At 34.9% G+C, this 19,643-nt stretch overlaps 1 protein-coding gene across 1 annotated transcript in view; it reads left to right on the top strand.

Moving 5' to 3' along the window:
• LRP1B (LDL receptor related protein 1B) overlaps positions 1 to 19,643 on the top strand; it is a 368,685-nt gene that overhangs the window by 220,103 nt on the left and 128,939 nt on the right. The window contains exons 37-42 of the mRNA XM_088168291.1: positions 2,488 to 2,614; positions 2,769 to 2,920; positions 3,192 to 3,316; positions 6,438 to 6,809; positions 17,709 to 17,898; positions 19,320 to 19,524. Of these exons, the coding sequence (XP_088024417.1) occupies positions 2,488 to 2,614; positions 2,769 to 2,920; positions 3,192 to 3,316; positions 6,438 to 6,809; positions 17,709 to 17,898; positions 19,320 to 19,524 (1,171 nt within the window). The remainder of the gene's footprint in view (positions 1 to 2,487; positions 2,615 to 2,768; positions 2,921 to 3,191; positions 3,317 to 6,437; positions 6,810 to 17,708; positions 17,899 to 19,319; positions 19,525 to 19,643) is intronic.

Genomic DNA, 19,643 nt, shown 5'->3' with positions numbered 1-19,643 from the left:
TGAAGTGCCCAGCAAATCCAAGGAAGCCGCATCAGCTGGTGAAGGACTTCATGATGAAATCACAGAGCAGTGTAATACTTGGTAGTTATAAACTCCAGGATCACAAAACAGCCTAGTGCAACAACCAGGGAGAGTGGCCAGGGTAGCTGAAAGTCATGTGAGATGAAGGTTGTGGATTGGAGAGTAAGGGTTGGTAATAGTGACATCTGTCTTCATCCAGCTGATTTTTGAGAGCAGGGACTACCCTGCAGCACTGACAGAAATAGGGAATGTCCCCTTCCACCTCCAGAACTCCTTGTGGAATCCCCACCCATGGAGTTGTTCAAGGCCAGGCTGGATGGGCCTCTGAGTAACCTGGCCTAGTGGAAGGTGTCCCTGCCCATGGCACAGGGGTGGTTCAGGATACTTAAAGAGAATTAGAGGACCACAGATAGCTGTTCTACATGTCTGGTAGAACAGTATATCTTCTTCAAAGGAAGGAAAACTTCATCTGTTTTATAATATTGTGCCACAAAATGAGATGTCTCCACTCAGTTCCTCCAGGAGAAGCACAGCAGTGTTTTGCTAGAGAAGTACAGGGCTGCCATTCTGTGCAAAGATTAAGGCCTTTTTGCCCTTTGCATTATTGTTAAGTGTCTTCCCCTTTTCGAGGTGAAACTTTCAAAGGTGTTCTTCCCTCCCCTTGCCCTGACTTCACATTCTGCATTCTGAAGCTGGAGTTGACAGCTGTAAGAATAGCAAAGAAAATAGCAGTTATTAGAGCTCGTTGAATCTTCCAGTTATGCCCAGATGGGAAGAAGGCAGCATTCTGCTGGTTGGTGGCATTATGTATTGTCACTGAGGAAAAAGTGAGGACACCTACAAAAGGGTGTCTTTGTGCCCCATCAGGTATTTTTATTTATATAATATTCTATGGCAGCTGTGTATGATTTCCTTTGGAGGATTTTAGATTCATTTAATGTGCTAATTACGGTTTGGTTTAAGGAATGTCTGAGTATACTGAATGTCTGCTTTCCTGTGGTCAACATTTAGTTCATATCCTGAATTAAGAATGTCTCAACTCTCTGACCAGATGCCTGAAAGCAATTTCATTTCTGTTTAGAGGTGCTGTTAATGATCTGGTTAAAATTGCATTAAACTTACGTAGTGATTGTTAAAATCCAGCTGATTAATAGTTTCTATTTTGGTATTCCTCAACATATTTTTAATTTAACTCATGTTGCAGTACAGTTTCCTAGTCTGCATGAGTTTTGTCATTAGTATAAATGGTATTGTTTGTTATATCAAGAACTATGAGAATGGATTCATTTTTCCTGGAGCCAGAAAGCTCTACAATGAGAGCCAAAGTGGGTTTTTTTTCAGAAGCTGAATTTGATGAGCAAATTATGGGATTCATATTTTTTTCACCCTTATCACATTATTATCCCTCATTATTTCACATATCTGTAGTCATCTAGTCAAATACAGCTGCTTAGCAGCAGATTGGTTAATGATGTCACCAGACACAGGGGAGAACTGTTTAGTAATGCCCAGAAGATTCTGTAATCTTTAAAAACGGACAAACACATACATTCCACACAGATGAAAGGATTGGAGAGTGGCTTAGTGCGTTCTGTTTAATTTATGTACAGCATGTTACTAAAAATGTTTTAGTGTTCAATGACCATTTGCATTGAAAATCCTTTTCTTTAGGTAATTAACAATATTTTAGGCCTTAATTGTTATATTAGGTATTTCTTCCTCAGAATATATGTTAATTTGTGTGTTTATAATATATTTTAACACAGATATACATGCATACATTGATATTTGTAGACACATAGATATTCCCACAAAGCTGTTCCATAGGTTACTTTCATAAAGTGCTCTGTGTAGATTTTTTGGCCTCATTTTGCTATACCTGATGCTACAGACTGAGAAGTTTATCAAGGTAGAAGTTTGACAAAGTGTTTTATCCCAAATTAGTGATGCAACTATGGCAGTGAGTATACAGGAGGATGAGATTAGATAAGTAAGATTCAGATTGTTTCCATAAGGCATTTGGCAGAATTTGAAAAATATTTTCTTCTCAAATAAGGTCCCACTTGTCTACCATTTCCTACAGTGCTTCTCACTGCTTCATATCTAAAACATTTTTAAATTAGGTATTATCACAGTATTTGTTAGTGATTAGATGCAAGAGCTTCTGTCCCAGAATTTATTTTTATTTTTTTAACTTGTTGTTTGTTTTTTTTTCCAAGCACAAAGTTGAATTATTTAAGGAATAGAATTGCATATGGACTTAAGGAATACAATTTTAAGAATTTCTTCATATATATAATTTGAAACCAATATCCTAACAAAGTGTGCAATAAACAATTATTGTGATACATTTAATTTCTTAAGACTATTTAGAGACATGAACACCACATGTTTTTTAGGTATCCATTTAATGGCAAGAGTGCATTTTGTTTGCAATTTTAATTGATGATTTCTACAACATTCTAGGTATTTATTTTGGACAGAGTGGGGACAGACCCCTTGCATAGGCAGAGCACGCTTGGATGGCTCTGAGAAGGTCGTCCTTGTGAGCCTGGGGATTGCATGGCCTAACGGGATTTCCATCGATTATGAGGTTGGTTCCTCTGTCTTCCACCATACCTTAAAATGTGCAGTATTTGTTATCTTTCATTAAAGCCAGCTGGTGTTCCACCTTAATATAATCTTAACAACTCTCAATTAAATACTTGGACAAGCCTGTTGACGTTTCCTTTGAAATTAATCTTTAGGAAAATAAATTGTATTGGTGTGATGCTCGTACCGACAAGATAGAAAGAATTGACCTTGAGAGTGGAGGGAATCGGGAGATTGTGCTGTCAGGGAGCAATGTGGACATGTTTTCAGTTGCTGTGTTCGGAGCTTACATCTACTGGTCTGACAGGTAATTTACTTTTCATAAGTATTTTAAATCTCAAAACACTATTTCAGTGCCAGGATCCTCACCTCTGTAGGATTAGCCGTTCCTTAGCAAGGTCGCTGGCGGGATCGCAGAATCCCGCTCGGTTTCCAAAAGGTGAAAAGTGTCTCAGTGCCATAGATGAGAGCAGGCTTCTCCAGCTCCCCTTAAGTGAACTCTCCACTGCCCTTCAGTCATTTGTTCCGTGTGAATTAGTTGAGGATTGTTGATGAGACATCTTCAACTTTTTTGGCAGAGCACATGCAAATGGCTCTATTAGAAGAGGCCACAAGAATGAGGCCACGGATGCTGTGACCATGAGGACTGGCCTTGGAATAAACCTGAAGGAAGTGAAAGTCTTTAATAGAGCACGAGAGAAAGGTTGGCTGTTCTTAAGGATGCTATTGATTGTTTTAATACCACCTGCTACTTTTTCTGTATATTAAAGCATACCAAAATTAAATAATCAATGATTTTATCACCACTTTTTTACTCTTGATTTTTTTTTTTAACTAAAATTAATGTACTAAAGAAAACATATAGTATAAATCCTACTAAAATTCTTCAGAGTGTTTCAAAGAGAAAACCTGAAAACAAAACACTTCCAGATTTGATGGTTTTTGTTTGGTCTTTCTTAAAAGACAAGGTTGAGGGACCTTGAACTCAGGATTGAGAGACCTTGACTTGACCTTTACAAAGCAGTAATTTCAGGCAGTTTCAGATTTCTTTGGAATGCAAACCAGAATTTTTTTTCCTATTAGAGATTCCCACTATGTGTCTCAATAGTTATTTGCTGACATTACTTGGTTTTGAGTCTGTTTTTTTTTATCTTTGTTTTTTGTTTGTTTGGTTGGTAGGTTGGTTTTGTTTTTTATTTGTTTGTTTGTTTGATTTGGTTTTTGTTTTTTTTTTCCCTCTGTGGAAAGAGACCTTGTAAATAATCAAATTTTCTTTATATTCAATTAGTCTAGCAAACTCAGGAGACAAAAGTTATTATAGACTCTGTGATTTATGGTACTGATGGTTAAACTCTGTTCTCCACTACCTGACTCAGAATAATCTTGCTATTTAACTATCTTTTTACTTCTAAAATTCTGGTTTTGACACGACCTTGAAAAACTTGTTTTACTGAGGAAAATTGGTTAGATGTCTACCAAAAATGATGATGCTTTCCTCAGAAAAAACTACTACTGTGTAATCCAGACAAAATTTTCTAGAAATAGAATCAAAAATAGAGGAAACAATATAATGTTAACACCATTATATATAAAGTTTTTAATGAAAATGTATTTCTAGTGTTGGTAGCACTCAAAATTTACTTTAATCACTGCATTGTATATCCAAAGATTCTGTTTCTTCTACATAGATCACTCCTAAATAACTGTATTAAATATGACATGTTAAATAAATCTGCATTTTGAAAGGAAACATGTTTATAAATTAATAAAACTATTTTAAAAAATTAAATATTTTTGAGAAAAAATAATTTGTAAACATATATGCACAATAATTTTACTGTGGATTTCTGCATGCAATTTCAGAGCATCATATTTTGTGGCTAAAAATAAATCCACACCAAAATCCATTTCTTTTCACTAGGCTAGAAATTGTTAATGTCTGCTGTCTTGGAAGGGCTTTATATTATAGAATTAGGAAAATAGAACAGTGGGATAAAACAATGCTTCTTTATGTGAAATTTTTATTGATAGATTTATAGACTTGATCACATAAGAAATAGGAGAAATGATTACTGAGGCTAAAAATCTACTGATGATAGTTTGAAAAACATACCTGAATGATTTTTTAATACATTTTTCAAATTTTACTAGGGTACAAATGGTTAATGTCATTGGGAGGGGATGTCAGTGAGCCAGAAGCACAAAAGGGAAAAAACAGGTGAAAAATGTTTTTGGAATGTTCTTTTATCTCACACTATTTTATATATATATATATTTTATTATTATTTTTAAGTTTATTGAACTAGAAGTAGCTGTTTGAAAAAAACGAATGTAATTAAAGTTTCCTGACTTTTGTTATTAAAACCACTGCCCCCAAAAAAACCCAACCAAATGAAAAAAGCCCAACACACTGGTGAGCTGTGCTGATTGTGATTAATGCTCTTTTTTCAAACACCTGTTTTACCCTTTCTGATGAATCCGTCCTGCAGAGGCACTTGCAAAGATTGCCACCCCTCAGTGCAATTTTACAGCTGTGCAAGGTAATGCCCTGAGTACCCTGGCTTCAGAACTGGCCATTTTTAAAGATGTTTACAGCTGGGTGAACCATGGAAGCATTGAGATTTTCCAAGAGATTTGTGAAGCTTGAGGATCTATTTATATATGGATTTTTTTTTCTTCTCGACCTCTCATCCTTCCAAACAGATATTAACTTTTCTAGCCTAATAAAACTTCTAAAGTAACTTTTAAGCAAACTGAATGCAAAAATGTATATAGCTGAATCTCCACATGTCTTACACAGCTCCAGAAGACTGTCTCATAAAATTTTTCCTAGGACAACAAAATTAAGTATTTCTGCTTTAAAGAGCAAGTTACCTCTCATTTGCCATGACCTTTTCTTAAAACGATTTTAGGTTTGAAATGTATCAGTTAAAGAATTCAATCAATAGTGCTTTCAGACACTACATTGTCCCAAACAATTATGGTTTTGTACCTGAAAACATTCTGTTAAAATGGTTTATTCACCTTCATTATGTGGAAAACTTTCAGAAATGGGAAAATTACTCTACTGAAAGCTGAGCTGGTAGGTGGAAAGAGCTGTCAGAAACAGAAACTGAATTATCTAAACTACCTATAATAGTAATTCATAGATCGTCCCCCCCCCCCAAAAAAAGAAAAAGACAAATAGTTCCCAATTATTGATGATTACTGTTATTTTAAATATTACTTGGAACAAGTGTAGTTACTAATATGACAGTGATTCCTTAATGGTGTGCAATTGTCAGGGAGTAAGTTTTTGAAGTCTGGTTTTAAATTAAATTAGAACAAAATGTTAGGAAATGTCTTCATTAAAAACAGGGAACTGGATTCACAGAGTTTTTTACCAGTCAATACATACATATTTAATTTGGTAGAAAATGTTAAAGCAGTACTGTATTCTGATGGTAGCTAAATATGACTTTTTGTCAGTAACAGGTGTTTTTTAAAAAATTTAAAGCTCAAAGCACTTGAAACATTTTCAAGATCTTCAGCTGGTTTTGGAAGAATAACCCATTTTATCTTTTTCTATTAATAAAGTATGTACTGTTGTGCATTGAAAAGGACATTAATTGTATTTACTCATTAATTGTATTCTTTAAAATTATCTTTTGGTGTGGTTAAACTTGCATTATTTACCATTTTGACCCTTTGTTTTCCATGTGAACACAGTCCTAATAATTTTTAAGAGGCGAATTCCCAGAAGGCATAAAAGTTAATTTCTATTTAAGTTAACTGAGTATATTTTATTTATAAAAGACAGGTTTTATGATGTTTTTTCCCCCCAGGTACCAACGTCTGTGCCAAGAACAACGGCGGGTGCCACCAGCTCTGCCTTTACCGCGGGAACGCGCGGAGAACTTGTGCCTGCGCTCACGGCTACCTGGCAGAGGATGGAGTCAGCTGCCTCAGGCACGAGGGTTACCTGCTCTACTCGGGAAGGACAATATTAAAGAGCATCCACCTGTCAGATGAGACCAACCTGAATTCTCCAGTGAGGCCCTACGAAAACCCAGAGTACTTCAAAAATGTGATCGCGCTGGCCTTCGACTACAGCCTGAAGGGAAGGGGCACCAACCGGATATTCTTCAGTGATGCCCACTATGGAAACATCCAAGTCATTAAAGACAACTGGGCTGGCAGAAAAGTACTAATTGAAAGTAAGTGGAAACAAAAGGAAAAAAAGAAAAATCCCCAAATGCCTGTTTTATTTCCATAAATGTTACTGAGTGAAAAGTTGGCGATCATTTGGCTTTATAGAGTAAAAAAGTCAATGAAATTTTGCCATAATTAATTATTGTATTTTGTCCCTGTAAAATACCTTTAAACATTAACCACTTCAAAAGAATTTGTTTTAAAATGGTTTTATGAGGTGTGAAGCATATTACTAGAAAATAGGTGATGGTGGCAATGCTTAATTTACATTACTGTGATTTTAGGAGCTTTACTGTTGAAACAAAACCTCACTACACATTGCTTGGAAATGAAACTATTTGGTTATTTATTTTTCTAGTTAATAAAGGTGAATTCTCTGTTGTAGCCATTTCCCAGTTAAAATATTAAGGTCTTGGTCAGTGTGTTCAGTTGATTCACTCTTCTTGAAGTGAAGCTCAAGAAAGGGATTTGTGCTCATTGATAATCAGAGGCAAATTCCGACCTACAGAACTTGGTTTGCTTCTATCAGAGACTTACTAGGCAATTTATTTACTCACTCCTCATGTTTAGTATGCCTTCACCACACTAGTAGGAGAAATTTCATTAAATGTGACCTGTTTCTAGCCTTTGAAACGGGAATCTTGGCCCTACTATCAAGAAATTTCTGTCAACATCTTCACCAAAGTCTTCATATTTTGTTATCTGAGGTCTCAATAAAATCTCAATATATGGCAATACAATGTTTATCAACCAAGTCTGACATAACTGTAATACGAGATGTGTGTTGGAAGGTACCAGGTTTGTCATGGAGAAAATCTGAATTTGAGGAAAATCTGAATGTGAATACATAACAAATAAATCCTTAATGCTAAACATCCAAAAATCTGTATGACAAAAGTGTTAATTGTAAAAGCTTCTGCTGTCTTTCATTTCTGTTCTACTTAATTTTTTTCTAAAATATGCAATAAACCACATTCATCTGTAGTCAGTTATCAGATGCAGGTACTTAATTTGTTTGTTCTCTTGTCCTTTTTACATTACTGTCTGTTTTTTGAAGGCTGCAATTTCAGTAATTGTTTTCCAAAATGTCTGAAGTACTAGGTAGTATTTGTTCCTTAAGAGGTGGATAAATCTCATACGAATTTCTGTTTATGCTGTGTTGCCTAAATTTATCTATTTTCATAGGTCAGTTTTATAACAAGATCAAAGAGTGATGAGGAAAAATAGAAGTTTTTTTGATGTATCACCTTTTGCTGTTGCATGTTAATGGGAACATATTTTAGAAGAGAAAAAAGTTAAACAGCTGCAAACTGAAAAAATATTATTCCTCAAGTGACATTGGATAATTGTTGTATGTTCTACCTCTGCACTGGGATTCTCTGGAGTCTTTTTTGTTTATGAAGATAGTTGGCACTAATGCATGGAAAAGCATTTTAAATGTTTTTAACTTGAGAGAGGGCAGATTTTGATGAGATATAAGGAGGAAATTCTTCACTATGCAGTTGGTGAGGCCCTAGCACATGTTGTCCAGAGAAGCTGTGGCTGCCCCATCCCTGGAAGTGTCCAAGGCCAGGCTGGAGCAGCCTGGGGTAGTGGAAGGTGTCCCTGCCCATGGCAGGGATTGGAATGAGAAGATCTTTTAACATCTCTTCCAACATAAACTATTCTGTGATTGTACATGATACAAGGTGTTTAGGTTATTTTCCATTGATTTCCTGTGTGTGGCTATCTTTGAAGAATTTATGACATCTGTATTGAGATATGTTACAGATAAACTAAGCCATGTTGTCAGGATGTTCCCATTGCTCCCAGAAAAGCATTAAACCCAGGGATCCAGAGTTGAGCTTAGCTGCACAAAAGACAGAAGTGTTCAGTGATGACATGGAAGTACAATTTTAACTCTGGTTTTATAAGAAGAGATTAAAAGTATTATATGAAAAGCCACTGGAATTTTCAACATTTAAAACAGACAAAGAGGAGAAATAAATACTGCTGAAGCACTAATGCAGATAGAAATTGGTTTTTAAAAGAACAATAAAGTATTCCTCATTACTTCATAATAGGTTGCTCTACAAGGGCTAAAGACGTTCCATAAAACATAGCTGGGAATTATAGTTTTAAGAAATTATTAGAAAGTGTTTCTACTTGTAGCTTAATATGCTAGATTTCATTTTTCATTAGCAGAGTCAGCACTCTGAATAATTGAATGTCAGATGAAATTTTGTATCCTTGCAGAAGCATTCACTGTACATGCTTGGGATGTACATGTGAACTGTGGCATTTTGTAGACATACTTCTGTAGAAGTGCTTGTTTGTAATTAAGAAGGGATATAACATACATAAATATATTTATTGCTCTCTTTAAACCTCTTCAGTTTATGTTGAGTCATTCTTTTTCAGCTGGTATTTTCGTAGCCTTCCATCCCACAGTCTGCCCGTGATTTTTCTCTCACTGTAAACAGCAGACTCTTCATGAGGCTGTTTGATATAGTGGAGATATTTGTTCAACCTCCAGCTATAAGGAGAAAAGCCGTGGTAAGATTGGTTGATACCACTAATTCCATTCACTGGAAGATGTAAAATTCCAAAATTTTCTTGTTTCCACATTAAGAATCAGTTACCTAGAAATTATTAAATGGAGACCTGCTGAGACATTTTAGTTATAATGTTTAATTTCAGGATGGCAAATTAATGTATTTGGCATTAATTTTGCAATTTTTCCTCCAAAATAATTCAAATGCATCTGTAGGAAGTTTTCCTTTATTTGGAAGAGATTCAAAACCACATTGGAAATACCTAGTGTGGTTATATCAGTTCTACACCCTTTTTCTGCTTCATTAAGTTGAAGTCTACAAATAGTGCAGTAATTGACTTTAATAGAAAAAATAGGGTATGATACATCCAAGACACTGTTGTCCCAGACTTTTCATTCACTGAATATAAATCTGCTCATAAAGGATCTATTATCAGATGGATCTCTCCCTCCCTGAAATCAGACATGCCACTCAAATCTAAGAGATTCGTGAACTTTTCTGCACACTAAAATCACTTAAGACACATAGAGCTCTTTGTTAAACAGGTTTCCAGCTCACTAAAAACAGATTTACAACTCACGAGCAACCCATTATCTAACACGTTTTTAGCTCGCTGAGAACAGATTTACTACCCAGAAACAGCCCATTATCTAACATGTTTCCAGTTCACTGGAAACAGATTTACAACCCATACGCAAGCTATTATCTAACATAGTTCCGACTCACTGAATATTGATTTAGAATTCATAAACAACCCATTATCTGACAAATTTTCACCTCACTGAACAGATTTGCAACTCATAAACAACCCATTAGCTAACACGTTTTCGGCTCAGGGAAAGTAGATTTACAGCATATAAACAACTTTATCTAACTTGTTCCAGTTCACTAAAAACAGATTCAAAACTCACCAAGATTCCTGTACCTGGTGGGGTCCTGTCATCAGCAGGAAGAAACAACAACAACAATAAATCAATCCAGGATGTGCACGGTGTGCCATGCCCTAACACCTTTATTATTTGTGCAAGTTAGGGGGTTTTTTTGACGGGATTCTTTCATATCTCTAAACCCTCGTTCAGTCAATCAGCAGTGGATTTCTCTTTCTCTTTCTCTCTTTCTCTTTCTCTTTCTCTTTCTCTTTCTCTTTCTCTTTCTCTTTCTCTTTATTTCTTTCTTTTTTTTTTTCTTTCTCCTCTAGTAACTTTTGTCAGGTTAATCTTATTCCCACTTTTTAAAAATTTACCTTGTTCTTGCCTCTGATTTCCCACAAATGATCTTTTGACTGATCTAAGTTGTTTCAAAGCTTACATTTATACAAAGGAGCCTTTTTAGAAGTTAAAGTTTTAGTTTCTAGGTTATTAGTGCTTTTTTTATTTATTTATCTTAATGAGAAATTTGAAGTAATGTATTCATCAAGCAAAGCCTGCCTCAGTGTATCTGTAGAAAAACAGTGCAATGTTCCAATAGGTTTAATGCAGTGGTACAACAGTGGACAGAAGACCAATGAACAAGTTAAAAATTACAGAAAAAGTTGGAGGCAAGGAAAAACACACAAAAAAATCAAATGAGAAAGAGGGAAAAGTATTAAGATGACATACACTCGGTGAGCTGTTTTTTCTCCTGCCTGTGTAAACAATGGCACTCAGACATTTTGCCAGCGTAGTGCCTTTCATAGCACAAAAAGGAAATGTTATGTGAAAAAACGCTCCTGTTTTGAACCTGAGGCACTCATGCCCAAGGAACGCAGAAATCTTTTCACTGCTAACAAAGTGTCAGATCCTGTGATGTATTTTAAGGCTTTTTGCAGTCTGAATCTTTTAAAGGTGTTCCAATGTGTGCTACTATTCTTCCCAACTAAATGGGTCCAATTTAACTGTCAAAAAAGCATTTACGTTCCCATTTCTCTTACTGAGCATTTGTACATTGTATGAGATCCCTTTAGTTTTGGAGCTTTCTTCTCCAGGAAAGAACTTTTTAATCTGTTAAAAATAAATACTTGAATATTGCTGCTTTTCACTTCATAAATGAATGGGATTCAAGATAACTGTGTGTATTGGAATCGAGGTCCAGTGATTTTCCCTTTTTAAGGGAGGGAAAGTGAGAGGCTGATGTTAAGTCTAAGATATTTAAGTTTTAAAATATAATATTTATTTTTACAATGTCAACACTTAGAAGAAAACAAAGTGCCTAGTTTGTCAATGTAATTAATTTCTGTATGTTGCTGCATATTAGAGAAGCAGACAATCACAGAATATTTTGGTTGGAAGGGACCTTTAAGATCATCTTGTTCCTAGATCCCACCAGGGCAGGGATACCTTCCACTAAGATTAGTGGGTAAAATCTATGAGTTGTTGTTATAGGCAGATGAAGTTTACTCATTTTATATTTAACTTTATTAAAATCTTCATTTAGGAATGTGTATTCCTGCACTTTCATGCTTTGTTTAGGTGTTGCTGGTGTGAAACTGAAATATATTCATGATGGGAGCTGACTCACACCAATCTTTTAGTTTGATATGTCCTGAGCATTCCCAACCTCATTGCTGAGGAAAGGTGTTCCTGCCTTTTGCACTTGATATTGTCCATGAAGAATAAACAATGTTTGTGAGTTATTCAACGTTTAAATATTGCCGTTAAATTTATATTGATGTACACATCTGCTATTTTTTTTCCATCAGCAGATGTGATTTAGTTGCATAAAATATAAAACTCTGCTTGCTGAATTGTCAGGAAAAAGCTGCAGAGGAACATCCCTTTAATTTAATTGTTTTGCTAGTTTGTTGTTTTTGTTTTTTTTTCCTAAAGGGTAATGTGATCTAGCAAAAATATTATTAGATCATGAGGCTTTACTAGGCTATTCTGTCATTATTGCCTTAAATGGCCCTTTTTCAACAGCAGCAATAAAAATGTGTGATTACACATATTTGTTAGAAAGCCTATTAGGATAGTCATTATATTGTTTTGAAGGTGGTAATGGTGAAGAGTTTTGTGGGTTTTTTAGAGTGCACATGTAATGCATAAAAAAAGATAATGTCAGCTCCTGTAATTAGGAAAACATTTCTTCCATGAAAATTGTTGAGATTTTTAATAATCTAGTAAAATATTTCCATCTCCATGTGTAGTTTTCCATTCCAGATCTCTTTCTGCTTTTAAAACTTGTTTTATATGGGTATATTTAACTACATTGAAGTTATGATATCATAACACTTACTAACTAGTAATAATTTGTTGAAACATTCTGGGCAGGTTCCAGTTATACAAAATACTTTTGGTTTTCTAAATTATTGAGTTCCCTGCATTTTCTTAAGTTTGTGATGAAACATTAGTCCTTTGCTACATTATTCCTGCTGACCCTAAAACAATCCCTAAATTTATTAAAGGAGTAAGTTATATCTCAGATAACGAAGGACAGAGCATCTCTATTGTGATTTTCCTCAGAAAAAAAAAAACCAGGGAACATTTGTGGAAGGGTTATATCCGTTGTCTGGAAAAAATTAATTGGAGATAGGTATAGGTTTTGTCATAAAAATCTGTTGATTGTTTTGGTAGACACCAAATGTTTTGCTAGATATGAGATTTCAGTAATACACTTTTCACAAAACAAACAAACAAACAAAAAAAGACTGAGGGTTTATTTCTGCTTTTAGAATGGTCTTATATTTCTTTATATCATTCCCAACGTATATTCTTTTTTTCCAGTATTGTCTCAGGAAGTTTTAAGAAGTAATAAGGTCACTTACATGGAGGTATTTGTAGTGTCTTGGTCTTAAGCTAATTGTTATCTTGAAGAACCCAATGCCTTTGTTCGTGCTGTCTTATTGCATTTAATAATCTTTCATGTGGAATAGCTTATAGCAGGGGTCTATTTTTTCAAGATAGAGAAAAATGGTACAGAGGATTGCTCATTCTTGGTATAATTTTAGCAATCTTTACATATGCTCTGAAACTAAATTATAGTCTCAGGCTAAATAGAATGATAATTGGTTATTGCAGGTTATTATAAACCTAGTTCTGTCTTAGAACTATTGTTTAGCAAAAGGCTTTCTGGTATTCGAAGAGCAAAGTGAGGGTGAGAATTATGGGAAGTTCTGATTGTGCAGTCAGTGAGAGATGTGAAAATAAACATTTTCCTTCAGGTGCCTTGTTGCTCGTGAGGCTTTGCTTTCAGAAACCCCAGATCAAAAACAGTGACCACCTGTTACCTGTCACCACAGTCCTACACAAACATGGTGACAGAAACCAGGGCCCCCTCCTGTGACCAGTCTGCTGGAACAATCCACAGGCTGAATCCTGAAAGGGAAATTGCAAAATCTGAGCAGAGAATGAGTCCTGATCATTAAAGCCATCTCCAATGTTCTGATATCAAAGTGCTGTTTATGCTCAGTTTTATTACTTTGATGGATTTTCAGTGTTAAAAAAAAATGATGAGTTTGTCAGTTGTTCTTGCTTTATACCATTGTTAAATAAAAGGAGTTGACTAAAATAGGAAATTAAAAGAACAAGGTAATTGAAGTGGTGCAACTGGAAAAGTTTTGACTGTAAACTTTCTAGATAGTTTTAGAACAGAAGATAAGAGGTAAAAATCTAGGAAATGGAGAACTACTGTATATATATCTCAACTATTACTGGGTAATTTAACCTTTGCCCTTTAGTATTTTTATTTTGTGGTTGCATTAATAAGGGAGTGTTTTCTGAGTTCTTCAGTTATTGATTTGTTGCTTGTCTGTTCCCCGAGAAAGTCAGATGAAGATCAGCATGGCAGTATTTATAGGCTGCATCTCATCTGTGGGATGCAATCTATCTTCGTTAACTTCAGTAAAAGTGATAGATAGCATTTGGCAACGTAATGATGTGATCACTCTGGCATTGCCTTTGTAAATCATAGGCTGCTGCATTCTCTTGTGTAGATATTTAATCAGTTATACACCCCATTACTGATTTAATTCAGAACGTCAGTGGCAGGTGAATAATGTGAGTATTTGTATATTAATATCATATTGTATTAATGTTCTTTTCATTTAAGTATGCTATTCATGTGAAAATCATAAACTGTTGCTTCATGGCTAGAATAAATTTAATCAGTGCTGTAGGCATCTAATGCCATCAGTGTTTTAATTCAATATGTCAGTGAAACAAATGGGATTCTTTTCATTTGCAGTTTCTTTATGCTTTACCAATTCAGAATATTACATGATGCTGCAAAAATATGAAGCTTAGAGTAAACAAATTGCTAATTTTCAACCAGTTGGTGGCTTTTGGGATTGAATCCCCCAACTGTAGCACCAGAGAGGATGAGTACATATTTCTGATGTATTTTCTAGTAACTGAGTATATAATGATAAATTAAATTTAAAGAAGAAAGTGCTCTAGAATATTCTTTAAAGGAGTATGAAAGAAGTAAATATAAAATAATATCTGTGCAAATCAGTAATGATATAGCACTGCTTAGGACTCTTCTGTTGCTGAAATGTTTTTATTTCAAGGAGCAGGCTAACACCTAGAGGACCATTTCTAGGCTAAATCTGTCCTTGGTCACTCTTTTATCACTGATAAAAAGATTTACAGGAATTTGGAGAGTCATCAAAACTAACTTAAAAAGCCTAAAAAGTAAACCAAAGCAAACAAAAAACTAAACAAAAACCTAATAAACAAAGAAATATAGTCTAGAAACATATAAATTAGCAAAAAAGTGCACTGCTAGCACACCCAGCTCACATCACATGCTAGCAAGGACAAAGTTACTTGTGTTACCCATTTTAAGAATTTATCTAGAAGTTGTATCACGCTCTAAATCTTCTGCACTTGGCTTTAAAACCACCTTATTTATAGATTTCTAAAGCTATTAAATGAGTCACTTCTGTATTGGTTGAGTTCTCAATTCCATAAGTACAGAACATGATAAAACTAAATGTTTATTAGCAAATAAAAGAGTGTGTCTGGTGTAAATCCTTCAGAATTAATGCTTTTGGTGGAGTTAAGAAAATGTGCTTGTGTGTTTGCAGCAGTTACTTTTCTTTTTAATTAATTTTCTTTTTCTTGTCTTGAAACACTTGAATTCCTCTGATTTATATTTTGGTAAGAGCATATTTTTTACTCTGAGTTTTTATGTTTCAATTGTTTATGAAGCAATTGTCATCTACAGGTCTTTCACCTGAACCTTATCATTAAATATTGTTTTATAGATTGCTTTCTTTTAGCTCTGCTACCCTGAGAACACATGTACATATGGCAAAGGGATTTTTTTTGCAAAACTGCATTATTTATATATTATATTAAAACATTTTTCATCTGTGTGCTAAATGTTTGCTTGTCTCCATACATGCCATAACTTTCCATGTGGCTATTTTCTAAAAATTTAGAAATTACCATTTATAAGCAACAACTTGGAATGAAACTGTCACCATTCACAGGCCTAAACATGGAACTGAAGTATGATGTGAGAAGGGGAAACTTTTCTTTTTGATACCTGTTGGGAAATTGAGTTTTTCTCTTTAGTACAGAAATTCCTCATAAAACAACAAATCTGGTGGTGAAGAGCACTTTCATCCCTGTAGTTGTGTTTTGGTTCATCACATCTCCCTGTGACAGCAACATCATAATTATTTTTTGTCTGCTGCAAAAGAGTTTTAGACTATGTTCTGTAATCAGTTTGCTCTCAAATTTCTTGACAGAATCAGACAGGAAACAAAGCTAAAGTTGATAGAAATTCAAGAGGCTACACTCTGAAAATGATTTTTTATTTTTTCTGATATCTTAAAAATGGTTTGATGGCTTGTTCATTACAAATGCAGTGTAGAATTGGTCAGAATATGTCAATACATCTGCCATTTTTTAATAGAATCCCAGAATATCCAAGTTGGAAGGGACCCACAAGGACCATCGAGACCAAGTTGTGATTCCACACAGGGAAACTGAATAGTTAAATCATACATCTAAGAAGATTTGTTTTAGTTTGGGGTGTTGTATATAGTTGTGAATTTGGATTCAACGTATTATTTTAATGGAAATTTCTGCCATGATAGTTGAAAAAACTGATTATCTTTGAATTTCAGTTGGTAGTTTCTAAAGCCTTCACTATATTTCAACATTTTCAGTTAATTGTAGGTGAGCTGAGGGTACATGGGGTTTGTTTCATAAATTCTGTTTCATAAGTAGCCAAACTATTTTTTACACCTATTCATCTCCCTTTAAGGAGTGTCATCTCATTTATTTTTTCTGTTGCTTCTTGAATTCAAGTCACTGTTACTTCTCCACACATATGTCACAAAATGTAACATCAGAAGATGGCCAAATGCTTTAACAAGAAAAATACAAAAAAAAATGAGTAATAAGTTGTTATTGGTTTCATAGTTTTGATTTATTTGCTTTGAAGTTTTGATTCAGTGTTTGCTCTTTCAAAGTGATCAAACTCTTTTGGGGACTTTCTGTTCTGTATATATGAATTGTATAGTAAAAAAAATGCATCTTTCAGAGAGCTGAATGTAAATTGTAATAACCAAAATAATGTAATCCTAATTATATTCCTAGATTTTTGCCTTCTGTAGCTCATTAATAAGCTGCATGATCCTTCTGGTCTAAAAGTATTTGTTTCTAGTAAAATAATAAGTGATGTTATCAACATACATATTTCTGTAGTAATTCACAAATGGTGGTTGGAAATAATTATTCCTATTTCTCACAGTGTGCCACTTTTATATATTGGGATTAAATACAATTTATCTTTTCAGGGAATTAAATATATGTTTTAGTTGCTTATTAATATTTTTCCTAGCTCACAGTTTTTTGTGTTGAATGAATGAGTGTGGTGTCATGGCTTATTAAAATTACGTTTTGATGCTGAGAGAGTTGATATTTTTTCAGTAATTTTCAGGTGTTTAGCAAAAGGCAATACAGTTGTTAACAACAGGGCACTTTGATCCCTGTTAATGTAACATGTCAGTGCTACAAAATACATTGAGAGATGGTGCTAAATAATACAAGTAACTATTGGAAAAATGCCAAGACCTGGTTTAAATTATATTTGAAGATGAGACTAAATAATTACTGTCTTGAATAAATGTTTGTTATATCAAATGTGTTATCTGGGGACAGTGTAGTGGTAGGATCAGTTTAATGATTGTTAGAATCGATAAATATAGTAAAGTGTTATTAACACTTTTTACTTTACAGTGGTCTTGCCCTCTATGTTGTTTTAATGGGAATTTATGAAAAGAAAATGATAAGACTTGGCTTGCAGTAAAAATAATTGCAGAGTCAGTCAGCTGAAAACACCGAACCCTGCGAGTCTGCAGGATCAGCTCTGAGGAAAAACAAAACCAACTGTCCCGTTAGCAGGAGCGTAATTCACTCTGTCTGCCACCCTGTCTTGCAGATGTGGGGTCAGTGGAGGGCCTGGCTTACCACAGGGCTTGGGACACTCTGTACTGGACCAGCTCCACCACGTCCTCCATCACCAGGCACAGCGTGGACCAGCGGCGCCGCGGGGCGTTCAACCGCGAGGCCGTCATCACCATGGCTGAGGATGACCATCCCCACGTGCTGGCCCTGGATGAATGCCAAAAGTAGGTGCTGCATCTCTCCTGAAAATCCCAATTCTTGCCTGGAGCCAAGCAGAACTTCTTTATTTCAGTCAACCGATATTGCCAAACCCTACGAAGGTTGATTAGGTTTCTCTGTTTAGGAGACTAATGCTAACGCCCTTTATTGTCGGTATCTTTTATTGTGGGTACCTTTTATTGTCTCGCTCTTAAAAAGGAGTTGAGAATTAAGATTCAACATTTTATGAGTTTTTATGTTTCAGATCAAGTAATCATTAGATTTTCACGGAATGTTAAAAGAATATAAGCTGCTTTTATTAAGAGTGAATTAAATGCAAATTATTGAGTGGTCGTTTTCTCAGATGTGTTGCTTAAGTTTAAAAAAAATCCAAAATTAATTTAAGCACTTTCAAAAAGAAGTCTGAGTTTCTTGTGTGCAAAATAGATGGTCCATGCATTTATCACAGAAATCAGTGTTGTATAAAACTACATAACTCTGGACAAAATCCTGCAAAGAAGTCTAACTTAGTTCCTTCTTTCCACTCTCTAAAAAAAATGTGCATGAGAGGATTTTTATTTTCTCTTCAGCATCTCACACATTTGAGATACTTTAGATTTATCTGTTATTTCTAGGAGAAAGGCATCTTGCTTTTTCTGCTTCTTGTAACTGTGTCTGTCTTTTGGAGACATTGGGGAACATTTCTGCCATATTAAATTCTATTTTTAATTTGTGGTAGCTGAATGTCCGAAGCTGCATGAGTAGTGGAGCATATTTCCATGTGTGACTTCATGTCCTGCTAATGCAAATTAAGAGTTTTTTCTGCATTGTAAAATACAATTACCAAGGTGCCATCAATAAACCCCCTAAGCTCTGAGGGAGACTGCAATGAGAGGAGGGGCAGGTTCTGTGAGTCCATGAATTAGAATTCCATCAGCAGCCCAGTCCATAACATTTTCTGGCATTGTTAACAGGCTGACTGAGCCTCCTGTAGAGCACATGAAGGTCCTTTTCTTCCCATTATTAACTCTCTGCACACCAGTCTTCGGGTCTGTATTACAGCTCTAACATGGGAGAAGCTGCAGATTAATTTCACTAATATTACTGATACACACATCAGCAGAATTAAGTTTATATCATTACACAGCTTGTATCTCTCTCTAATGGCAAATTACTACAGAGACAAGATCAGGATTGAACAGATCTGTAAAAGAAAAAAATTGTACTCCTATACAAATTAATGAACTAAGAAACTGCTCTAATTTATATATATAATTTATTTATAGGCTGTTACTTTTTTTTCTTCACTATTGATTATCACAATATTTTATAGCTGCCATTCACAATTGTTTATGGAGGCATATTTTTTCTCTGTTGCTCATTTCGTAGAGAATTAAATTATAAAATGTATCTTATGGGGTTTTTTGTTATTTTGATTTTAATACAGCTTAATGTTTTGGACTAACTGGAATGAGCAGCTCCCGAGCATCATGAGATCCACCCTCTCAGGCAAAAATGCTCAGGTTATCGTTAGCACTGATATTCTGACACCAAATGGACTCACCATTGATCACAGGGCAGAGAAACTTTACTTTTCAGATGGCAGCTTGGGAAAAATTGAGAGGTGTGAATACGATGGATCACAAAGATATGTAAGTAAAACAAAAACCTTGCACATACTCATTGTATGTTTGTTTGCATTCGTTGGCATCTTCAAAGTGAAATTGCTACAGAAAGATTCATAATTGTCTAATTTTCTCCTAGTTTTAGT

Source organism: Sturnus vulgaris, chromosome 7 (assembly GCF_052056855.1).
Source record: "Sturnus vulgaris isolate bStuVul1 chromosome 7, bStuVul1.hap1, whole genome shotgun sequence".
Lineage (NCBI taxonomy): Eukaryota > Metazoa > Chordata > Aves > Passeriformes > Sturnidae > Sturnus > Sturnus vulgaris.
The sequence above is the reverse complement of the archived record's forward strand: the minus strand, read 5'-3'. Positions and strand labels throughout refer to the sequence as shown.